This window comes from Elephantulus edwardii, unplaced genomic scaffold (assembly GCF_000299155.1).
Source record: "Elephantulus edwardii isolate Elephantulus edwardi_28Jun2011 unplaced genomic scaffold, EleEdw1.0 scaffold00129, whole genome shotgun sequence".
NCBI lineage: Eukaryota > Metazoa > Chordata > Mammalia > Macroscelidea > Macroscelididae > Elephantulus > Elephantulus edwardii.
The window spans coordinates 7,659,778-7,681,362 of record NW_006399879.1 but is presented as its reverse complement, the minus strand read 5'-3'; the positions used below and the strand labels follow the sequence as shown (position 1 = coordinate 7,681,362).

The following is a 21,585-nucleotide window of genomic DNA, read 5'->3' as shown; positions in this document are numbered from 1 at the left end:
TCTGCAGCAAGCACTTCAGGTCCTCCTCAGTTTCAGCAAGCAGGGTTGTGTCATCTGCATAACGCAGGTTGTTGATGAATCTTCCACCAATCCTGATGCCACACTTCTCATCACAGAGCCCAGCCACCTGGATAATTTGTTCTGCATACAGGTTGAAAAGGTGTGGAGATAGAACACATCCCTGGCATACGCCCTTCCCTATTTTGAACTATGCAGTGTTTCCTTGCTCTGTTCTGACAACTGCCTCCTGGTCGAAGTATAGGTTTCGCATTAGCACGATCAAGTGTTCTGGGATTCCCATTCTTCTCAGAGCCAGCCACAGTTTGTTGTGATCCACAGTCAAACACCTTTGCATAATCAATGAAACACAGACAGACATTCTTCTGGTATTCGCTGCTTTTAGTAAAGATCCATCTAACTTCAGCTACAATATCCCTAGCACCACAACCCCTTCTAAACCCAGCCTGGACTTCTGGCAGTTCTCTGTTTCCATTTTTGGATAATCTTCAGCAGAATCTTGCTTGAATGTGATATCAATGACACTGCTCAATAATTTCCACACTCTGTCGGATCACCTTTCTTTTGAATGGGAACAAATAGAGATCTCTTCCTTTCAGTTGGCCAAGTGGTTGTTCTCCAGATTTCTTGGCACTACTTGGTGAGCACATCTAGGGCAGCATCTGAAGTTGAAATACGCCAATTTGTGTACCATCTATTCCTGAGACATTTTTTTGCCAGTTCCTTCAGGCTGGAATTCAAATCCAGTGACTGCTCCAGGATTCCCAGGGATTCAGTCCAGGGACTGACCACTCCAGGATTTCTAGGGATTCAATCCAGGGACTGACCGCTCCAGGATTCCCAGGGATTCGGCCCAGGGACCGACTGTTCCAGGATTCCCAGGGATTCAGCTCAGGGACTGACTGTTCCAGGATTCACAGGGATTGAGTACAGTGTCCACTCCAGGATTCCCAGGGATTCAGTCCAGGCAGCACTCTGGGTGGCGTCTTGCTCTGGGCTAGCTCTGTAGGCCGGGCCCGGTTTCCTCGACCTCAGTCTGCCAACCCCGCAGGGTCTCTGCATGCTGTACTGACTCCTGCACGCACTGCTCTCACCTCCTCGTGTAAACCCTGTGATGTCCCGGAGGCTGCTGCTCCAAGTCCAGTCCTTCCTGGTCATCATGACAGAGACAGCGCTGCTGGAGTGGAGCCGTGACCACAGGCCAGGGGGCAGGCCTGGCCGCACGGGTCCCTGCTATGAATGTCCACGTGGCCCCAGGCTCTGTGCTCAGCCTCTCTCTCATCTCAGGAGCCCGGACACTGTAAAGACCTAAGCGCTCAGCTTGCAGTTAAAGGGCTGGCAGTTCAAACCACCTAGTGGTGCCTCGGGAGGCAGGACGGGTAGTTTGCCTCAGAGAGGGCACAGCTCTGAAGTCCCTGTGGGTCCCCAGGAATTAACCTGGGGGACCTCAGGCAGTGACTCGCGTGCCCAGGTCTCTGTCCCCTCTCCCTGGAATCCGGCTCCCCCTGTGCCTGGATTAAAGCTCTTCTTCCCAGATCGGCCTGCCAGCATCTCCTCCGGGAAGCCTTCCCTGATTCTAAGGTTAGTTCGTGGCCCCTTCTCTTTGTTGGCCAGTGACACCTCGGACACAGTTCACAGCTGCCCACTGCCCACTGGGTAGCTCTGTCCATCCCAACACTGGCACCTGCCTTGGCCCCTCCCAGGGGCAGAGCTGCATGGAAAGCGTGTGGGCCACGCTCTGCGGAGGGTGTGTGAGGCACACGCGTGCCATCCTGTCACAGCTGTCCTCGCCAGCACTGGCCGAAAGGCCTTCCAGGCCTCTGACTCATCACCACACCTCCCCCACCACGGAAGCATCTGGAACAAATCAGCCTTTTAGAAAATGCCTGAGGAGTGACCGCACTGGGGTGAGTGGACGGTGACGAGGCGGGGCACGGGTGAAGTGAGCGGGTGTGCGGCCAGCAGAGGCGGCGAATGTCCTCCCGGAATGGCCCACGCTGAGCCGGATTCAGCCACACCAGCGCTTGGACGGCCGGGCCAGGCCTCCCGGTTCCTCCAGCCCCAGCCGCACCTGTCCTACATCCTCTCCAGCCTCAGGCCACATGGGCCTCACACACAGCCCAATCCATCCCTGATGCCCACGGGGTCCTGGTCTCTGACAGCCCACAGCGGGCCTGGCTCCACACAGCAGCACCTGCCACGCACCCTCACTGGCCTCAGGCCACGTGGGACTCATGCACAGGTCACTCTGTCCCTGGTGCAGTCCTTCATGATCCACAGCAGACCTGGGTCCACACAGCGATATCTGCACCCTCGTCCTTGCCGGTCACGGGACATACACAGCCCACTCTGTCCCTGTTGCCCACAGCTGACTCAGCTCCACACAGTGAGCCCAAGCTGGCTCTTCAATTCCTGCCCCTCAAGGAAGATCACTTTCCTGGACACATGAAGATTCTCTCATAGTTCAGGCGGCCAGGCTGTGGCTCTGGGGACAGGCTCTCTGTCAGCTCACAAGCAGGACACCTGACCCGGGCCTTGGTCTCACTTGAGAAGGGGTGTAGCCAGCATCAAATTTAATCTTACCAATGACACAAACAGAAACAATGAAACAAGCAGAGGAAGGGTGGCCTCTGTGACCCCAGGAAAAGTGAAGAGAGAGCAGAGTGCAGCCTTCAGCTCTGGGGTTCCTGTGATGAGAACATCCTAGACCAGGGAAATCTCCAGGGACACCAGGCCACAGACACTGATGGAGACAAGGGCCACCCCCAGAGCTGACGCCCTGGATCCAGGCTTCTAGTCTCCTAAATGGTGAGAGAATAACATCTGTTCATCAAAGTCACCCCCTTTTGGTAGCTCTCAGCCCCTGTTGCTCTGAGGTGATAAGGACTCCCTCCGCTTCTCTCTGTACCAAATCTCCTCTTTGTAATCTCAAAAGTGAGTCATGTAAGGCACACCCCACACTGATGTAGCCTCGGTAAGGAAATAAAGCCCCACTCTCAAATGCTCTCACACCACAGGGCTCAAGAGTCCATCCTGTGCTGGGGACATAAGCAAGCCCTTCACTGTGGCTAAGCTTGTGCTTGAGTGGACAGATGACACTGTGGGCACGTCACGAGAGGCAGCTGGGGGCAAGGGCCGAGGGCCAGCGGCCACTGTGCTCAAGCTCCCATGTGGCCTTGCTGACCGCTGCTCCCTAACCCAAGCCTGTCAATGACTGTCCTGGGGCAAAGCTGCTGGGCCCACACGGCTGCCTGAAGAGCAGCCCTCACGTCTAGGACCATGTGAAGTCCAGAGATTGACCACAACACAAAACCACTCTTAACTTCAAGTAGATGCTGTCCAGGCGCCACGCTCAGGATGCCCAATGGACATAACGAGGCCCGGTCCTCTGTCATCAGCCAGGGCCTGACCATGAAGACCCACCGGGCTTTCATGTGCTGACTTCCAAAAGTGGACTGCCAGGCCTTGGTTCCTAGTCACTCTTGCTCTGAAAGGTCCACTGACAGCTGTCCAGAGTCGCGGCCGCGTGTGAGCCTCTGGGGACAGACCAGCATGTGAGTGCACTGGTGTTAATCAAGGTGAGGGCGCTCCCACTGCTCCCACCAGGCACACTGTCTCGAGTCCCAGGCAGTTCAAATCCACCAGCTGCTCCACGGGAGAAGGGTGGGCAGTCTGATTTACTGCCTCTGGAAACCCCCTGGAAGGTCAGCCATGGTCGGTTCTGACTTAACAGCAATGACTTTGAACTTGTTTGAATGGGAAGCAATGGAAGCAGCAGACCAGGGGTGCGGTGGGCTTCCCGTGTGACAAACCCCATGGTCAGGCTGGAACAGCCGTGTCACCCGCGGTCTCTGCGTCACAGGACCAGACTCTCATTCACTCCGAGCCACACGGGGAGATTGCAGAGATCACCAAGTCAGGGACGTCTCCGGGGATACAGGCCCTTCATGCCCCACAGCCTGAGGACTCTGGCAATCACTGGCAGTGCGTGGGATTGGCATGTGAGGACAGACTGCCCCTCAGGGCTGGCAAGACGATCTCCATGGGACTGGGCTGCCAACCCTTCCTCTAGTGGGTAGGTCGGATCCCTCACCTCTTGGCTGGTCACCAAGCGCCCACACTGAATGCCACCGAGGGAAAGGACACTTGCTGAAAAGTGTTGGTTCAGGCTCCTGATGCTGAGGGTGGGGCCCTGGACAGAGCCTGCCGCGTGGGTTCTCCAGAGCGAGTCAGCCCCATCTCAGTGGCAACGTTCAGGCTAGTTGTTGGTTTGAGGCTGGATGTGTGTCTCCTCGGAGATTTCTGTGCATCTCTCAAGAAGGACACTACCTGCCAGCGGCCTTGCACCACAGATGCCCGACCGGGCCAGCCAGGCGGCCCTGCGCCGTGGGAGCCTGACTGGGCCTGCCAGCTGGCTCTGCACTGTGGATGCCTGACCGGGCCTGCCAGTGGACCTACACCACAGACACCCAAGCGGGGCTGCCAGCCGGCCCTGCACGAGGGACGCTTGACTGGACCTGCCAGCTGGCCCTGCACCATGGACACCTGATCTAGCCTGGTAGCTGGCCTGGCATGATGGATGGCACCTGACGGACCTGCCAGCCGGCCCTGCACCATGAACGCTTCACTGGACCTGCCAGCCGGCCCTGCACCATGGATGCCTGACCAGGCCTGCCAGCTGGCCCTGTACTGTGGCCACTTGACTGAGCAGCAGTCCTGAAGGTACACGCTGGGCAGGCTCATGTCCCAGGTGGTGGCCCGCACGGCCAGGTGTGCAGTCAGCAGCCAGCACTGTCTGGACACCTGCTGAGTCTTAACTGACCGTGACTCACAGCTGACCCCCGGAGGGTGTCTGGGGCATAGATCTCACGGGAGGAGACCGTCTGTCCTTCACCCGCAAAGCCACCGGTGGACTTGAACCCAGGGGGGGTGGCCTTTGGGTTAACAGTCCGACTGTCCACCGCAGAGCTCAGTGGTCTTGCTGCTCAGTTAATACAATGAGCTCGTCCTTACACTCACCCGGCACCTGGGGCCTTTCAGAGGAAGAAAGGACTGGCAACCAGCAGCCCTGAAAATGCAGTGGGACTCACGCTACACAGACGCCCACCTCAGCGCCTAGTTTTCCAGAACCTTCTGTCCTTAGCTCTGTGGGGATCAAAACCTTCTTATCTCCAAAGTATTTTCCTCCCTTTCCCACCCAGACAAGAGCAGGGCCACCCAGCCCTGGCCCTGACCCTGCCCAGCCCCAGCCCATCCCCGACCCCGGCCCTGACCCAGCCCAGCCCTGGCCAGGAGGCCACACTCACTGGATGTGATGTACTCCGGTGCTTTCCCAGGGCTCAGTGGCACAGCTTCCTCGTAGTAGCCCTCAGGGAGAGAAGAGGTGGGCAGAGGTGGCGGGCCACTGTCCGGAGGCTGGGGGGCAAGAGGGAGGACACAACACAGACGTGAATATACAGAGGGGTGTATGGTGGTCACTGCGGTGGGCCGCTAACCAGGAGGACAGAGGTTCGCGTCCACTCACAGGGCCTCAGGAGTCAGGCCAGGTGATCCACCTTCAGAAAGCCAGCTGTGGAGGCGGCTCTACTGGGCAGCTGGGGTGTGGCCAGCTCCGTGGCCTCCTGCCTCTTTCCCCCTCAGTTTATCTGTGTTGTTGAGCATACACACAGCCATGCCCACTCTGGCCCAGCTGCCCCCACATGTGCCATCAGACGGAGTGGGGTCGGTCATCTGGTCGGCTCCAACGGCAGGGGAGCCCCGCTGGCCTTGTCCACCCTCAGAGCTGCGGCCACGTCTGATCGCATATCTGCTCCCTGAACGACCCCTTTGCCCCTCATCTGAGGGCCGGCCGTCATGGACTTCCATGAGCAGACACTGCCCAGGACAGGCGTGTCCTCCTGAAGGGACACTTGTAGGCTGATGCTCCAAGAGCAGGCTGTGGATACACCATTTGTCCCTGATTCCTGAAAAGGCCTGTCACATGCTGCTCAGGTGGCCACATCCCGGGACTGGCAGAAGTTAGACCAGCTCTGCCCAACTCTCCACGTGCTGGACACCACTGAGAGAGATGTCAGAGCCTGTGCTCTCCGCGAGGTGGAACCAGGGGCAGGGGTCCTGGGGCCAGAGGCCCTGGGAGCACCACAACAGTACATGCCCACCGCTGACCAGTCCACTGCTGACCACCCTTGCTGGCCACACCTCCTGCTGACTTGCCTGCTGATGACCACCCCTGCTCTGACCACCACTCACTGCTGACCCCCCAGAGATGATCCCCCCACTGCTGACCCCCCACTGCTGACCACCACTCACTGCTGACCCCCCACAGCTGACCACCACTCACTGCTGACCACCACTCACTGCTGACCACCACCCACCGCTGACCCCCCACTGCTGACCACCACTCACCGCTGACCCCCCACAGCTGACCACCACTCACTGCTGACCCCCACTGCTGACCACCACTCACCGCTGACCCCCCACTGCTGACCACCGCTCACCGCTGACCTGCCTGCTGCTCCACAGCAGGAAGTCCAAGCAACCACATCATGTGGAGGTCACGGCTCCAAACACCCGCAGGCCCCCTGTTTTGTCACACAGGAATCAGATTCACTCAACAGCTTCCTTCCCTTGTGGTCACACAGTTGAGGGCAGAACCTTCTAGCACATCTGAGTGTTTACCTACTGCACCACCAGGGCTCCTCGACAAACGTGTAAGGATGTCTACACAAGTTTGTTTAGTGAAATCCGTAAACCATCTAACGTGTCAAGAGGAGACGTAAGCACTGCGTCAGCGTGCAGCCCACTCAGGGGCCGGGGATTAGCAGGGAGCGCTGCTGGGAGGGGGCCATGCTGCCAACCCAGAGGTGGGCAGTTCAAATCCATCAGCCGCTCTGTGGGAGAGAGATGGTCAATCTCCTCTGTGTGATTCGTTACTGTTTTCAGGTCCTGTCCAGTCAAGGAGGACTCAGTGATCCTGTGAACAGCTGACCTGAACGCTGTCCTCCCGGGCCACCCTCACCATCCCTGACACCCTCCAGCCCTTTGCTACAGGCTCCGTCAATCCATCAGGGTGAAGGTCTTCCCCTTCCTCACCAACCCTTCACCTTTCCAAGTGTGATGGCCCTTTCCAAGGAATAGCCTCTCCCAGCAACGTGCCCAAAGTGTGAGAGAGGAAGCTTTGTCATCGCTGCCTCCAAGGAGCACCCGGGCCCAACTTCCCCCGGGACGTATCTGTCCTTTAGGCCGCCCATGGGATATCAGTACTCTTCCCCAACACCACAGCCCACAGACATCAGTCCTTCTGTCATCTTTAACACGACAAATGTACTTAAAAATCTCTACCAGATACTGTTGTTGCTACGAGTTGTCAAGTCAATAGTGACTCACGGTCACTGAACAACGGCTCTGAACCCTGCACTATTCCGAAGCAACCTCACCGGCTCTAGCAAACCTGACCCCACTTCCATAGACTCTGTGTCAATCCATCTCATTCGAGGTCTTCCTCTCGCGCTGTCCCTCCACCCTTCCAAGCATGCTGTCCTTCTCCAAGGACTGGTCCCTCCAGGCCACGTGCCCGAAGTATGTCAGATGGAGCTTCACAATCCTTGCCTCCAAGGAGCAAACTGGTTTCACCCTCTCCAGGACAGACTTGTTTATTTTCTCATGGTGTTTAATACTCTTCTCCAGCACCACAACTCAGAGGCCTCAGTTCTTCTTCTGTTATCCTTATTCACTGTCCAGCTCTCAGATGCATAGCAAGCAATTGAGAAGCCCATGGCTTGGATCAGGCACACCATGGTCTCTAGCCTGACATCATTGCTCTCGGGCATCTTGGAGAGATCCTTGACAGATTTCCCCCTGAAACTTGTCTTTCCCTCCTCGCCTCCCCATGATCAAGGGTTTATTGGGAAAGAAACAGGTTACAATGAAGATCAGGAATGAGTTGGGGTCTGTAGTCCATCGGTCAGAAAAGCATCTCCGCTGACCCCGTAGTCAAGGCTCACCCCGGCTCTTGGCCACTTGGTCCTTCAATACTCTTGTGCCTTCAGTATTGCTGGAAACTCTGGGACGGGCCCAGCTTCTGATGGGCTCAGACAGCAATTTGTCTTAAGATTTCCTGACTGCTTGTACCAAGAATGTTGGTCATTAATAACCTCAAGCCTTCCTCCATCTATCATGATGCTGCCTATCGTCGCACTGGGAAAGCTCTTTGTCTTCTTGACGTTGAGCTTCAGTCCATTCTGAAGGCTGCAGCCCTTGACCCTCTGCAACAAGCGCTTCAGGTCCTCCTCAGTTTTGGCCAGCAAGGTTGTGCCATCTGCATAACGCAGGTCGTTGATGAGTCTTCCTCCAATCCTGGTGCCACATTCTTCATCACAAATTTAGCTTCCTGAATTTACTTTTCAGCATATAGATAGAAAAGGTGTGGAGACAGGACTCATCCCTGGTGCCCTCCTTTCCTGAATTTGAACCATGGAGTGCTGTTTCCTTGATCTGTTCAGACAACAGCTCCCTGGTTCAAGCACAGTTTCAACTGAGCACGATCAAGTGTCCGGGATCCCATTCTTCTCAGAGTCAGCCACAGTTTGCTGTGATCCACACAGTCAAATGCCTTTGCATGATCCGTAAAACAGAAATATACATCCTTCCGGTACTCTCTGCTTTCAGCCTAGCGCTCTCCGACATCAGTAGTGATGTGCCTAGTGCCACAGCCTCGTCTAAACGCTGCTGGTATTTCTGGCAGTTCTTTGATGATGTCCTGTTCTAGTCATTATTGGCCAATCTTCACCAAGATTTTGCTTGTCTGTGGTATTAGTGATACTGTTCGGTGATTTCCACACTCCGTCAAGTCACCTTTCTTGGAAAGGGAATATGTATGGATCTCTTTCAGTCAGTTGACCAGGTAGCTGTGCTCCAGATTTCTTGGCACAATCTGGTAAACCTGTCTAGGGCTACATTTATTTGTTGAAATATGACAATTGGTATTCAGTCAATTCCTCGGGCCTTGTTTTTTTGCCAGTTCCTTCACAGCAACTTGGCCTTCCTCTATTATCACTGTTTCTTGACTATATGCTATTTCTGTTTCTTATTATATGCTATTTCTTCAAATAATCTCTTAAAAGAATTAGCTGTGTAAGCTAATCCTTTTTGGTCTAGTGACTGTTTCTTTCATCTTCTTTTAATGCTTCCTGGATCATTCAATATTTTGCCCATAGCATCTTTAAGTTTTGCAAGTCAAGGCTTAAACTTGTTCATTTCCTTCAGCTTGAAAAATGCTGAGTGAGTTCTTGCCTTTTGATTTTCTGACTTCAGGTCTTTGCACATTTCATTATAATTCTTTGCCTTATCCTCCCGAGCTGCCCTTTGAGATCATCTGTTCAGTTCCTGAATTTCTGCTTCTTCTCTGCTTCTCACGCTCCAGAGCAGCGTTCCGAGTCCCGGCACCAGAGCAGCGTTCCGAGTCCTGGCTCCCAGCACCAGAGCAGCGTTCCGAGTCCTGGCTCCCAGCACCAGAGCAGCGTTCCGAGTCCTGGCTCCCAGCACCAGAGCAGCGTTCCAAGTCCCAGCCCCAGAGCAGTGTTCCAAGTCCTGGCTCTCAGCACCAGAGCAGCGTTCCGAGTCCCGGCACCAGAGCAGTGTTCCAAGTCTTGTATGACATCCCCCTCCGTCATTTCCTCCTCTGCTTTGGAATCACGTTTTGCTTTCTTCAGGGATGATATTCTTGGTATCCTCCCACAGTTCATCTGGTCTTTGCTCATCAGTGTTCAGATACCACTGAAAGAAATACCAGGCTTCACAGCCACCTTGGTACAAAACAGACGTGTTTCTGCTCCATCTTCTCATCAGATGTTGTTGGGTGGGTTTCAATTCACGACAAACCCAAGGCCTCAGGAGGAAACTGGCCATGCACCATCCTGATCTCAGCCCAGCTCGGTCCGACTCGTTGAGGGGCTTCCTGTCCTTCACTGAGCCTCTACTTCACCAAGCTGGTGTCCTTCAGTGGCTGCCCCGAGCCCCGAGAGTGGTGGGGTGTTTGAGATGAAGCCTCCCCGTCCTTCCTTCTAAGAAGTGTTGCAGCTGCACTTTCTCCAGTCTTTGCTGACACCACAATTCAGAGTCAGTTCTGTTCTGGTCGTCCTTATCCACTCCAGCCTCCATGTCCATGAGGAAGACCCTGGAAAGGATCCAGTTCACCTCAGGTGACTGGCTGGTCACTCCCGAGCCATCTACAGCCAGAGGTCCAGCCTGGAAGAGCTCCCAAACAGGAAAGTCTAACAAGCTGACCAGACAGTGCTCACAGGGGTGCGGATGGATCAGGGTGTGGCTGCCAACTGAACGTGAAGGATCGATGCCAACTGGCACTATCTCAGAGAAGGGCATTGCCAGGGGCTTCTCTGCCACACAGCCTCCCTGGTCCTGGGTCCCGCCAGCGTGATTGGTCAGGCATACTCTCACAAAGTAACTGGGCAGTTTGCTATGCAAATGAGGTACATAAAACAGTTGCAGGATTGGCATGTGACTATGCAAATTAAGTGACTGTGGCCTACCAATAGGATTGGTCGATTCATAATCATGGAGGGAGGAGTAGGCTTATAAAGGGCAAATCCTAGAGACTGAGGGAAAGGTCACAGACATGAAGAAGAGACAGACAGAACAGAGACAGAGAGACAGAGACAGGAACAACAGAGAGACTCGCACAGAGAGGGGGCTGAGGGACCAATGACAGCAAGGGGCGGGTGCAGCGGCAGCCCAGGCCGAGTGAGGGATGCAGGACAGGCCACAGATCAGTGGGACGAGCGGGAGCAGCAGGCTGGACTGTGGGTGAGTGGACTGTGGGTGAGTGGGCTGTGGGTGAGTGGGCCGTGGGTCAGTGGCTAAGAGGGGGATGTGGGATGGGCCTCGGGTCAGTGGGCCACGTGGGGGATGCAGGACAGGCCGTGGGTCAGTCGGCCAAGCAGGGAACGCGGGACGGGCTGCGGGTCAGTCAGCTGAGGAACGTAGGACAAGCCATGGGTCAGTCAGCTGAGCGGGGGACACAGGACAGGCCGCGGGTCAGTTAGCCGAGTGGGGGACGTGGGACGGGCCATGGGTCAGTCAGCTGAGTGGGTGACAGGCTGCGAGTCAGTCAGCTGAGTGGGGGCCACAGGACAGGCCACGGGACAGGCCATGGGCTGGGCTGTGGGTCAGTGAGCTGCATGGGGGTCAAGGGAAGGGCCGCATGTTAGTGGGATGAGGGACCGGCCTTGTATCAGGAGGCTGAGCAGAGGACATGGGATGGGTCGCAGGTCAGTGCCAGGCACACAAAACTGCCGGGTACACAGAGCTGCTGGGCACACAGAACTAGCCGGGCACCTCAGGGCTGGAGCTGGTCGGGTAGGCGCCTTGGGCCATGGCTATGAGTCAGAGCCCAGAGTTGTAACTCTTGTCTGAACAGGGCTGGGGCTGAGAGAAGGGCCTGCTGGCCCAGCCAGGAGGAGGCCTACCTGACCGAGAGGCCGCTGAGAGGAGTGGCCTGCCCAGGGGCACAGCCAAGGCAGGGCTGAGGTGTCCTGGCCGGAATCTGTGCTGACTGACACCACACTGACCTGTGACCTGCAAGCTGATGCTGACTCTCAGTGTGACGTGGGATACCCTGAAGAGCCCATGACCACGCTTGTGGCCTGAGGTCTGTGGTCACAGCTCTGCGGAGATGCAGTGAGTCCCCAGGAGGGACGCTGGCATCAGCACAGGTAACAGGTTGCAGGGTGGAGGCACGTCCACCTTTGACCTGACCGTGGTCATCATCACGCCATAGTTAGCGGGATTCGGAGGCTGGGAGGTTAACAAAGGGCACAAAACTCACCCACAAGAGCCAACAGGACGTCCCCCAAGCTGGTGTGGGCTGGACGGTAGTGCACTGGACACTGGGTCCTGCCAAGGGTCAACGCTCTGCTGCCCACAGAAACACTGAGGGTCGGAACCAACCCAAAGCACGAAAGGCCTGGCAACTGCTCCCAAAGCTCAGCCCTGAGAGACATGGATGGCAGCATGGCCCTGACCCACGTGGGCATCAGGAGGAAGAGACACAGAGAATGGGGTCAATACCACAGAACATCTCCTGTGTGAGCATGAGTGGGAGACAGACGGGACTGTTCAGTCACTAGGAGTACAACACAACACACATACAGCATCCCTGACACGTGACGTTATCACACACAACACACAGAGAGTGTCCCTCACATCAAGGGTTATTAAACAGATGACACGTAAAATGGAGCGGTCATCTTCACAGCCATATGGAAGTTACAAGAGCGAGCTGCCACTTGGATGCTAGTGGCCACTGCTGGACGGCCCACAGTCACTCACTCAAGTGGCCCTCATGTGCCTGGGAATCTTCATGTCCACCGGGCTTCTTGTCCATCACCTACACACACTCTGAACCCGCACCCTCACTGCTGACACAGGCTGCCCCTCTAGGATTGAGTGGAAATGCCCACAGGGGCCAAAGCAGAATCCACAGAAGCCGGCTGCTGTCTCGTTCCCCACAGAGGTGGTCGGGTCCCATCAACAAGCTTCCAGCTGGCGCCCAGCACTGAGCACCGCGCCACCAGGGCACCTGATCTCACGTGTGCAGGGATTAAACCTAATATTTCATACCAGTCACCAGGCCTCTCTTCCAAGGCACCTGGGTAGGGACTTTGCAGCCCGCAGCCAGCCACTTAGCTGTTTGCACCGCAGAGGTTCCCACCACTGTCCAAGAGCTGGGGGAGCACTCCCGTCCCCTCATCGCAGGACAGTTGCAGCATGAGAACAGCGGCGTGGACGGAGCTGCGGCTTCTGGGAGGCCCTACAAGTTTCAGTCAAAATGGATCCCAAGGAAGACTGAAGCTGCTGCTCGGCCGGGCATGGGCGACTCAACCAAAATACAGCAGGAGTGTCCAGTCCTACCTCCAAACAGAGGCTCCGCTGGGCTCTTACGTGTGCATCGAACAGAGGTCCGAGGTCAGGTCCATGTTAGAAACAGCAGTCGAGAATGGGGAACAGGGAGGCACGTATAGTGTCCCAGACAGATGCCACAGGGGAACACCCAGGCCTGACTCGGACAGCGGCCAGGCCCACCTCACCCACGCGGCCAAGCACTCCTTTTTAAAAATCTCTAACTTCCACTAACACCATATATTGGAATATTTTAAATGATTCTGCTCCTTTGTATGATTGTCCCTCCTTTTCCAGCAGAGCATCTGGTGGATTTGAACCGCAAACCTCTGGGGATTGCAGTGCAGCTTCTTGCCACTAGGCCACCAGAGTATGGACTAAGGCTCAAGGTCAAGAAGACAAAGATTCTCACCACTGGACCAATCGGTAGCATCAGGATGGATGGCGAAGAGATTGAGATTCTTCACAGCTTCAGTTTGCTCAGCTCCATGGTCAACACTCTTGTCACCAGCAGCCAGGAAATCAAAAAACGTATTGCGATGGGAAAGTCTGCTGTTAGGGACCCCTCTAAAGTACTCAAGAGCAACGGTGTCTCTCTGGAGACTAAGGTCCTCCTGATACAGGCCATGGTTTTTGCAATCACTTGTTATGCATCAGAGAGTTGAACAATCGCTTCTCGGCCTTTTGGCTAAGATCAAGTGTAGAGAGTTGAACAATGACTAGGGAGGACAGAAGGAGAATTGATGCCTTTGAGCTGTGGTATTGGAGAAGAGTATTGAATGTACCATGGACTGCCAAGAAAACAAACAGATTCATCGTAGAGAGGATTAAACCAGGCTGCTCCTTGGAAGCAAGGATTCTGGGGCTTCGTCTGATATACTTTGGACATGTTGTTAAGGAGAGACAGGTCTTTAGAGAGGGACATCATGGTGGGTAGAGTGGAGGGACAGCGCAGGAGGGGAAGACCCTCTATGAGGTGGATTGATTCAGTGACTGGGGTACTCGGGATGGGTTTGTCAGAGGCAATGAGATTGGCACAGGATAGAGCAGGGTTTAGGGCTGTTGTACATAGGGTTGCTATGAGTCGCAAACAACTCGACGGCACATAACAACAACAACTTCCACTAACTCTTTTGATAAAACAACCCAGGTCTGCTTCTGTCAGCTCAGAGGATTCTCACCTGCCCTCAGCCTGGACCAGGCTGCTCAGAGATGCTGAAGTCAAAGGCAAGGTGGAGGCCTGACTCCAGGAGAGGGAGGGAGGGAAAGGGAGAGGAAGAGGAGAGACAGAGAGAGGAAGGGAGTGGGGGAGAGAGAAAGGGACAGGCTTGGGGGAGAGAGGGAAAAGGGGAGAGGAGAGGAGAGGAGGGGGGAGTGGACAGTGACTGGGACAATGAATGAATGAATGAATGAATGAGCAGGCACACAGATGAGTGAATGAAGCCACAATGGGACGGATTAACAAGTGAGGGTGTGCGTGAGTGAACGGGCCAGGGAACAAGCTACGGCATGACTGACGGAATGAATGAATGAGCAGAGGAATGAATGAATGAATGAGCAGATGGGTGAGGGAACCAGTGGGCACACAATGGACTAGGGATGAGGTGGATGAAGGAATGACCGGAAAAGCAAGCACACAGACACATGAAGTGACAGTCAAACTAAGGAAGGGTGCCCGGATGCCGACCGGTTCTGTGAACGACTCAGCGGGCAGAAGTGGAGTGGCTGGGTTAACCCACTCACGAACAAGCCAAGGAATGGGGGGTGGGGGGGGCAAGTAAATGAGAGGTGAGGCAGGAACACATGACCACGTGACTAATAAACTGCACTGGAAGGCGCTTCCAGCTGAGGACTCTGGCAACCCACCCTAACTGACCGCTCACGAGGGGGTGGCCACCCACAGCACCAGGTAGAGACCCCCATGGCACCAGGTGGAGCCCCCCCAGAACCAGGAGGTGCCCCTCCACGGCACCAGGAGGTGCCCCTCCACGGCACCAGGTGAAGCCCCCACCTCACAGCACCAGGGATGAAGCCTCATCTCTCTCCTGTGAGCTACTGCTGGGTTTGAACTGCTGACCCTTCACTTAACACTTAATCCACACCACCACCAGGACTCCTAGAGTAACTCTGGGAAGATAGTCGCCAAGCCAGAGGACAGAGCCAGGGACCCCAAAGCTTGGCAGGGCGCATGTCCGCAGAAAGGACCAGCTGAGGGGGATTACAGGCTTCTGGGCTGTAATTACGCACGTTAGCTAAAAATAGCCAATGAGATCATCGATGGGAAAGCTTTCCATCACGGGCGTGTCCACAGCTCCAGAATGAGCTGGACAAGGCAGAAGTCAGCGGGCATGCGCACAGGGGGACGAGTGCACAGCGCATCCCTCGTGGACAGAACCCTCTCCAGCGTGCTTCCAGCTGACACAAGGGCACGCGTGTGCGCCGGGGGCATCCGAGGCTGCAGCAGGACACAGCGAGGCACGCTGCTAAGCCCAGGCTGCACGTCTCCTGTGGTTCGGATCCACCAGCAGCCCCAAAGGAGAGAGGCGTGTGTTCTCCATTTAACATGCTGTGTGGAAGGGGCAGGCGGGGGAGGGGGAGAGTCGCTGTTGTTAGGTGCCGTCAAGTCCAGTACAACTTCTAAGACCCTCTGAACAACAGACCTGAACCCTGTCCTGCCCCGCCCCGAGCACTGTCCCGCCCCAAGCCCTGTGCCCTGTCCTGTGCCCTGTCCCGCCCCGAGCCCTGTCCTACCGTGAGCCCTGTCCTACCGTGAGCCCTGTCCTACCGTGAGCCCTGTCTTGTGCCCTAGCCCTCTCCTGCCCTGAGCCCTGTGCCCTTCCCTGTGCCCTGTCCCGTCCCGAGCCCTGTCCCGCCCTTTGCCCTGTCCTGCTCTGTGCCCTGTCCTGACCTGTACCCTGTTCTGACCTATACCCTGTCCTGCCCTGTGCCCCTGCCCTGAGCCCTGTCCTGTCCTGAGCCCTGTCCTGCCCTGTGCCCTATCTTGTCCTGAGCCCTTGTGCCCTGCCCTATGCCCTGTCCTTCCCTATGCCCTGTCCTGCCCTATGCCCTGTCCTGCCCTGGGCCCCTGCCCTGTGCTCTGTCCTGCCCTGTCCTGCCCTGTGCCCTATCCTGCCTTTGCCTTGTCGTGCCCTGAGCCCTGCCCTGACCTGTGCCATCCTCACCAGCTCTGACACACCTGAGCCCATGGCCACGGTCACTGTGTCAGTGAGGGTCTTCCCTCCTTCCCTCCTTCCCTCCTTCACTGTCCCTCTCCATGGACCAGCCTCTCCTGACAACATGCCCAAAGCACATGAGGCAGCAGCAGGTCACTAGGACCTCATGCACACTGCCTGCTTCCTCCCACAGCTGGTGGGCTTACACCACTGTCCTGGGGGTTAGAGCCGCTGCGTCAGCCACGGCACCACCAGGGTCTTTCGTGTCACCTGGATGCTCTCCAGGAGGTGATGGGAGAAGGGCTCCATGGCTTATGCCCACCCTCCCTCCTCATCTCAGCTAGTGGACTTGCGTGGCCATGTGTGTCAGCGCCGCGCCCCACAGGGTGGCTAGAGCTGGTTTAGGAGGCAGACCACCAGGCCTTTACTCTGAGGTGCCTCAGGTGGGCCTTTCTGTCTGTTAGCAGCTGTGCACTAAGGAGCCCCAGGGCTACTTAAAAATATGTCCTCATCTTCACCGGAGCTGTGCAAGGCCTTCAAAGGAGCCCAGCTGCCAGTGCTCCCAGTGACCAGGGTGGGGGTGGTGAGGGCAGGCATGACAGGGCGGGCAGGACGGGGCAGTCAGGACAGGGCAGTCAGGACAGGGCGGGCAGGACAGGGCGGGCAGGACAGGGCAGTCAGGACAGGGCAGGCAGGACAGGGCGGTGAGGACAGGGCAGTCAGGACAGGGCGGTGAGAAGGGTGGTCCGGATGGGGCAGTCAGGATGGGGCAGTCAGGACAGGGAGGGCAGGACGGGGCGGGCTCAGCCCTGTGCTTCAATGGGGAGTTATGGCTGAAGGCATGGCACCAACCACCGTCGACAAGGTGCAGCCGTGCTGAGAGGCCAACCGCAGGGGAACCAGGCTCTTCCCGCATTTACGTTATTTAAATCAGAAGGTGTAGCTTCTGCCAATTCCCTGTTAGGAATGCCACTGTTATTCCTGGGATATTCCTAGGATCCAAAGTGCCTGTCAACCTTTAGCACATTCTCAATTCCACCTGGCAGTAACCTGGGGCCTGGATGGCATGAGGCCAGAGTAGACGCGAAGGAAGTGTCAGAGAGCCACCAGTGGCCAAGCAGGGTGAGGACATAGTGACCAGCGGGCTCTGTCCTGTTGGCCGGCTTGGGTCCCCACGTCGTCTGCATCGGTGTGTGAGGAAGGGGACATCAGGGGTCAAAGGGCCTGCTGAGCCAGGCAGTAAACTGTGTTCATAGTGGAGCAGACACAACTCAAACTACAGCAAACAGTCCACCCTGGGCGCTGAGACAGAGCTGGGGGCCCAGGTCCCCGAGGCACCCTGAGGAGAGGCGTGATGATCAGACTGGGGGCACAGGTCTGCAAGGCATCCCAAGGAGAGGCGTGTGAGCAGAGCTGGGGGCCCAGGTCCCCGAGGCACCCTGAGGAGAGGCGTGATGATCAGACTGGGGGCACAGGTCTGCAAGGCATCCCAAGGAGAGGCGTGTGAGCAGAGCTGGGGGCCCAGGTCCCCGAGGCACCCCGAGGAGAGGCCTGGCGATCTACGCACAGTGTCTTGGGTGCGTGTGACACGAGCTACCAGGTGGCATGGACCCAAAGCTGACGCCAGCTGTGGGGGTAAGGGTGTGTTGCTCAGAACGGCTCACCTGGCCGTTGACTTTGACTTTGCCATGTGGGTGGGCGGGGATATGCAGATGTGTTAGTCTATCCACTGGGGATCAGTCAGTCTCCCCCTGAACAGAGTGGATTCGGCAGCAGAATTCAGGGCTATCACAGCCAAGGAAGAAAAGCGAAGGACGTCGAGTGTGAGTCCTCTGCGCCGACGTCTCCTAAGCCGCTCAGACCAGAGCCTGCAGGAGCAGCAGCCCCAGCAGAGCCAGAGACCTGGTGTTAGACGGAGGGGAGGTGCTGCCCCATGGAATCAGCGTGCGGAGCGGTCACACAAGCTTGCAGGAGGACAAGAGGGGGACACCGTGACTGCAGGACCAAGAGCTTAGTAACACTGACCGAAAACTGTGAGACTGGAGGCTGAGGGGTGTCCTGCTGCCACCCTCAACTCTATCCTGTTAACCTCCCCAATAAACCCCAGAACTGGGAGTGTGGTTCTGTGAGGTCTGTGTGCTGTTTGGACCCAGCCGAGCAGTAAGGGTTGGTGTTGGGATTCGTAGACAGAGGTGCAGAAGCCTGGGGAGAGGGGCATGTCTGACCTCCCAGGACCTGGTTTGTGCTGTGGATGGGGCGGTGGGCAGTTTCCCATTGTGGACTCAGGTCATCTACAGCTGTCCACACGCTGCCTGCACTCCTTCACAGTGGCTCACAGGGCCCCGTGTGTGTCAGGGCAGAACTGGACATCAGCATGGTTGTGCCTGATTCCTCACAAGCAGACCCTAGGCCTTTCCCACCGTGTCTCTGAACACTGGGACTGCAGCCCCGTGCCCAGCACCCTGCCACCTTGGTTCTGGTAACTGCTCCAGCACAGACCACCGAGGAATCAGCCCCAACTCGGGGATCTTGCAGGGCAGAGGGGACCTGCCCCCGTCTGTGGGTGTCACCATCACAGAAGCAGGTGGACTTACCTTCTCCCTCAGAGAGGATGGTGGTCTCAACCTGCTTACCTCTGGACTAGCAGCCAGCTTTGACCACTGCACCACTGCAGGTGCTGAGGTCCCGGAGAAGACACTGGCCTGCCCTGGGCAGCGAGGCCTCCACCCCCCTAGGCCCGCAGTCGTGGGCCTGGCCAGCACTCACCAGCCAGGGCTGTGGGATCTCGGGCAGCGGCAGCTGGGGAGGGGCTGGCAGGCTGCTGGCGAGCTGGTGGGCGTGCTCCACCTTCTGAACATGGTCCTTGCCCTCGGAACCTGGGAGAGGGAGGCAGACCAGGAGGTGAGGAGGGGTTGTGCGGTGAGCTGTCCCACTGCAGTCCTCGGGGCCCTGCAGGTCAGTGTCCACTTAGGTGACAGGTCTAAAGCAAAGGTTCATCAAAAGTACATCTTAAAGGGGTGGGGTGGCTCCAAGCCTGTGTCCTCCGTGGTCCCGCTGCCTCTCCAAAAGCAAGCCAGTCACGGTGTAAGCCTGGAAGACATCCTGGCGTGTGAGACCAGGCAGCCACCAAGGCAGCAGGAGGGCTCCGTGAGAGACCACCAGGCCCTTCACCCGGGGAGCCACTGGGCAGACACACGCTGCTGACCCTCGTGAGCACTTACCACTGTGACCTCAGGGGTCATAACACCAAACCAAACCTCTGCCTTCCAGCTGTCTAGCTGACTGGACTCAGTGACCCTGCCAGACAGAGGGGAGCTGCCCACATGTCCCCGACCCAAGTCACTGCTCTCCAACTGACTGGACTCACAGTGACCCCACCAAACTGAGGGGAACTGCCCACACGTCCCTAAATCAGGCTCTCACTGTCCAGTTGTCCAGAGGAACTGCCCACACGTCCCTGAGGCTTTGATCCCTTCCTCCCGAGGAAACCACAGACCTTTCAGCGGGCGGCCAGCGAGCCAATCATGGTCCCTCCCGAGCTCCTCCCAGGTGTCCTCCCCTGGGACCCAGCCCAGGGCCCTTGCCATGTGCAGCAGCCAGGCCTGAGGTCACACGATGCTGTGGCACCCGAGTCCGAGCAAATCTCCATCCACACCCCTAGGATCCTGTGCACTCTACCAAGACGCACAGTCTGCAGCGAGCACGGGCTGCTCATCTCCGGAACTGGACAGACGGTCAGTGAACCAGTGACCAGGACCTGCTCACTATGTACTACACACAGCCTGGCACACAGCCCAGGCCTGCCGGTCCTCAGAGCTGGACCGATGGTGAACTATGTCCTAGTCACAGGCCAGGCCCGCCCATCCTCAGAGCTGGACAGACGGTCAGTGAACCAGTGAGTAGGCCCAGTGTCTCCACGAGAGGACACACCCGGTGGGTGGGCACCCAGAGCCACTGGAGTGGCTGGGAGGACACACTCACCTCTGGAGGCTTGGATCCTCAGCAGAATGCTGGCAATCACGGCTTTCTTCTCACGGACGGTGGACGTCAGGTGCTCGTGGTCCAGCAGTTCCAGGAAGAGCCGCAGTTCAACGATTAACTCTTCCATAGCTGGGAGAGAGGAGGGGACAGGGTGTGACTGGGAGATGTCATAACAGGGCCCTTTCTCGTGGCATCCGCGTTAGCCGGACAAAGCTCTCCGGCTCGGAAGGCGGGCAGCGGCAGCCTCCAGCATGACCCGGGTTTGGCTGTCACCAGACTCTCAGTCAAAGTTTACAAGGCCAATCGGTTTTCCACTCAGCGGCTCACAGGCACTCAGGACGCATTCAGGACACACTGCAAACCCCTCTCCCCACTCCGCCCTGGCGTTCTCATCTCCACTCAGCCCAATCTCCTCTCCCTCCCACCATCTGGGCTTCCTCCACCAGCAAGTGCCGCCCTGGGACCTTCTGTGGTTGGTCACCTTATTGTTGTTGTGTGCCATGGAGTCAGAACCAACCTACAGCTGACCCTCTAGGGGGTGTTCAGAGGAGGAAATGGCACAAGAACAATAATTGTTTGGCTGAAAGTGAAGACATGTGGGTGAGTTCTGCTCCACGTTTTAAAGGCGACTCAGGGTCACAGTCCTGGGGTTCCACCAGTCTCTAAGGGACCAGGATGCCTGCTCAGTGATAAGAGTTCTTGCCTTCTGTGTGGGAAACTCAAGTTTGATTCCCTGCTGAGGCCCCGGATGCCCAGCCTCCACCTGCCCCTCAGGGGGCCTGAGCTGCTGATAGGGAACAGGTTGGGGCAGAGCTTCTAGGCTGTGACAGATGAGGAAGAAAGATCTGGAGCTCTCTCGGTGAACAGTCTACGGTGCCCACAGTGGGGTCTACACTGGTCCCAGGGACAGCGAGGTCTGGAGGCTGTACTGTGCACAGGGTCCCCTTGAGCACCGTGGACAAGGAGAATGTGGACGACACCCCTATGACACCAGGTCAACCAGAAGATCCTGGGGGATCTGGACAGACACCTGGCTCCTTCCTGGCTTTGAGTCCACAGCCAGGCTGCCCAGATGCCACAGCTCGATGGCCTGAAGGCTGTGCCACCTGAGTGTCAAGAAAGACGTGGCATCTGGACACTCAGTTCCCCAGGAACGTCACACCTGGCTTTGCCCCTGATGAGAAAGTATTCAGCAACTGATTTTCACTGTCTTTCTTTAATAATAATCAAGAATCATGCTCTGGTGGTCTAGTGGTAAGGAGCTGTGCTGCCCACCTAAAGGCACGTGGTTTGAATCCACCAGCTGCCCCGCTGGAGAAGGATGGGCAATTCCCTTCCATGCGGTTTACTGCTCCGAAAACCCGCTGGAGGGTCAGCTGCAGGTCGGATCTGACTTGGCAGCACACAACAACACAGGGGTCAGGACTGGGTACTGGACGTGGTGGACAGCTCGCATGCTTGGAGAGCGCACCAGGGCCTCCTCCATCGGCTTTTAGGG

The 21,585-nt window shown here is 56.9% G+C and overlaps 1 protein-coding gene across 2 annotated transcripts in view; it reads right to left on the bottom strand.

The window, feature by feature from the left end:
* The window catches only part of AFAP1 (actin filament associated protein 1), a 97,253-nt gene extending 77,039 nt beyond the window's left edge, over positions 1-20,214 (bottom strand). For both annotated transcript variants that reach the window (XM_006893622.1, XM_006893623.1), the window contains exons 1-3: positions 20,088-20,214; positions 18,873-18,982; positions 5,325-5,433 (exon numbers count right to left, since the gene is read on the bottom strand). In XM_006893622.1, the coding sequence (XP_006893684.1) occupies positions 5,325-5,433; positions 18,873-18,982; positions 20,088-20,214 (346 nt within the window). The remainder of the gene's footprint in view (positions 1-5,324; positions 5,434-18,872; positions 18,983-20,087) is intronic.
* Positions 20,215-21,585: the final 1,371 nt, after the last annotated feature.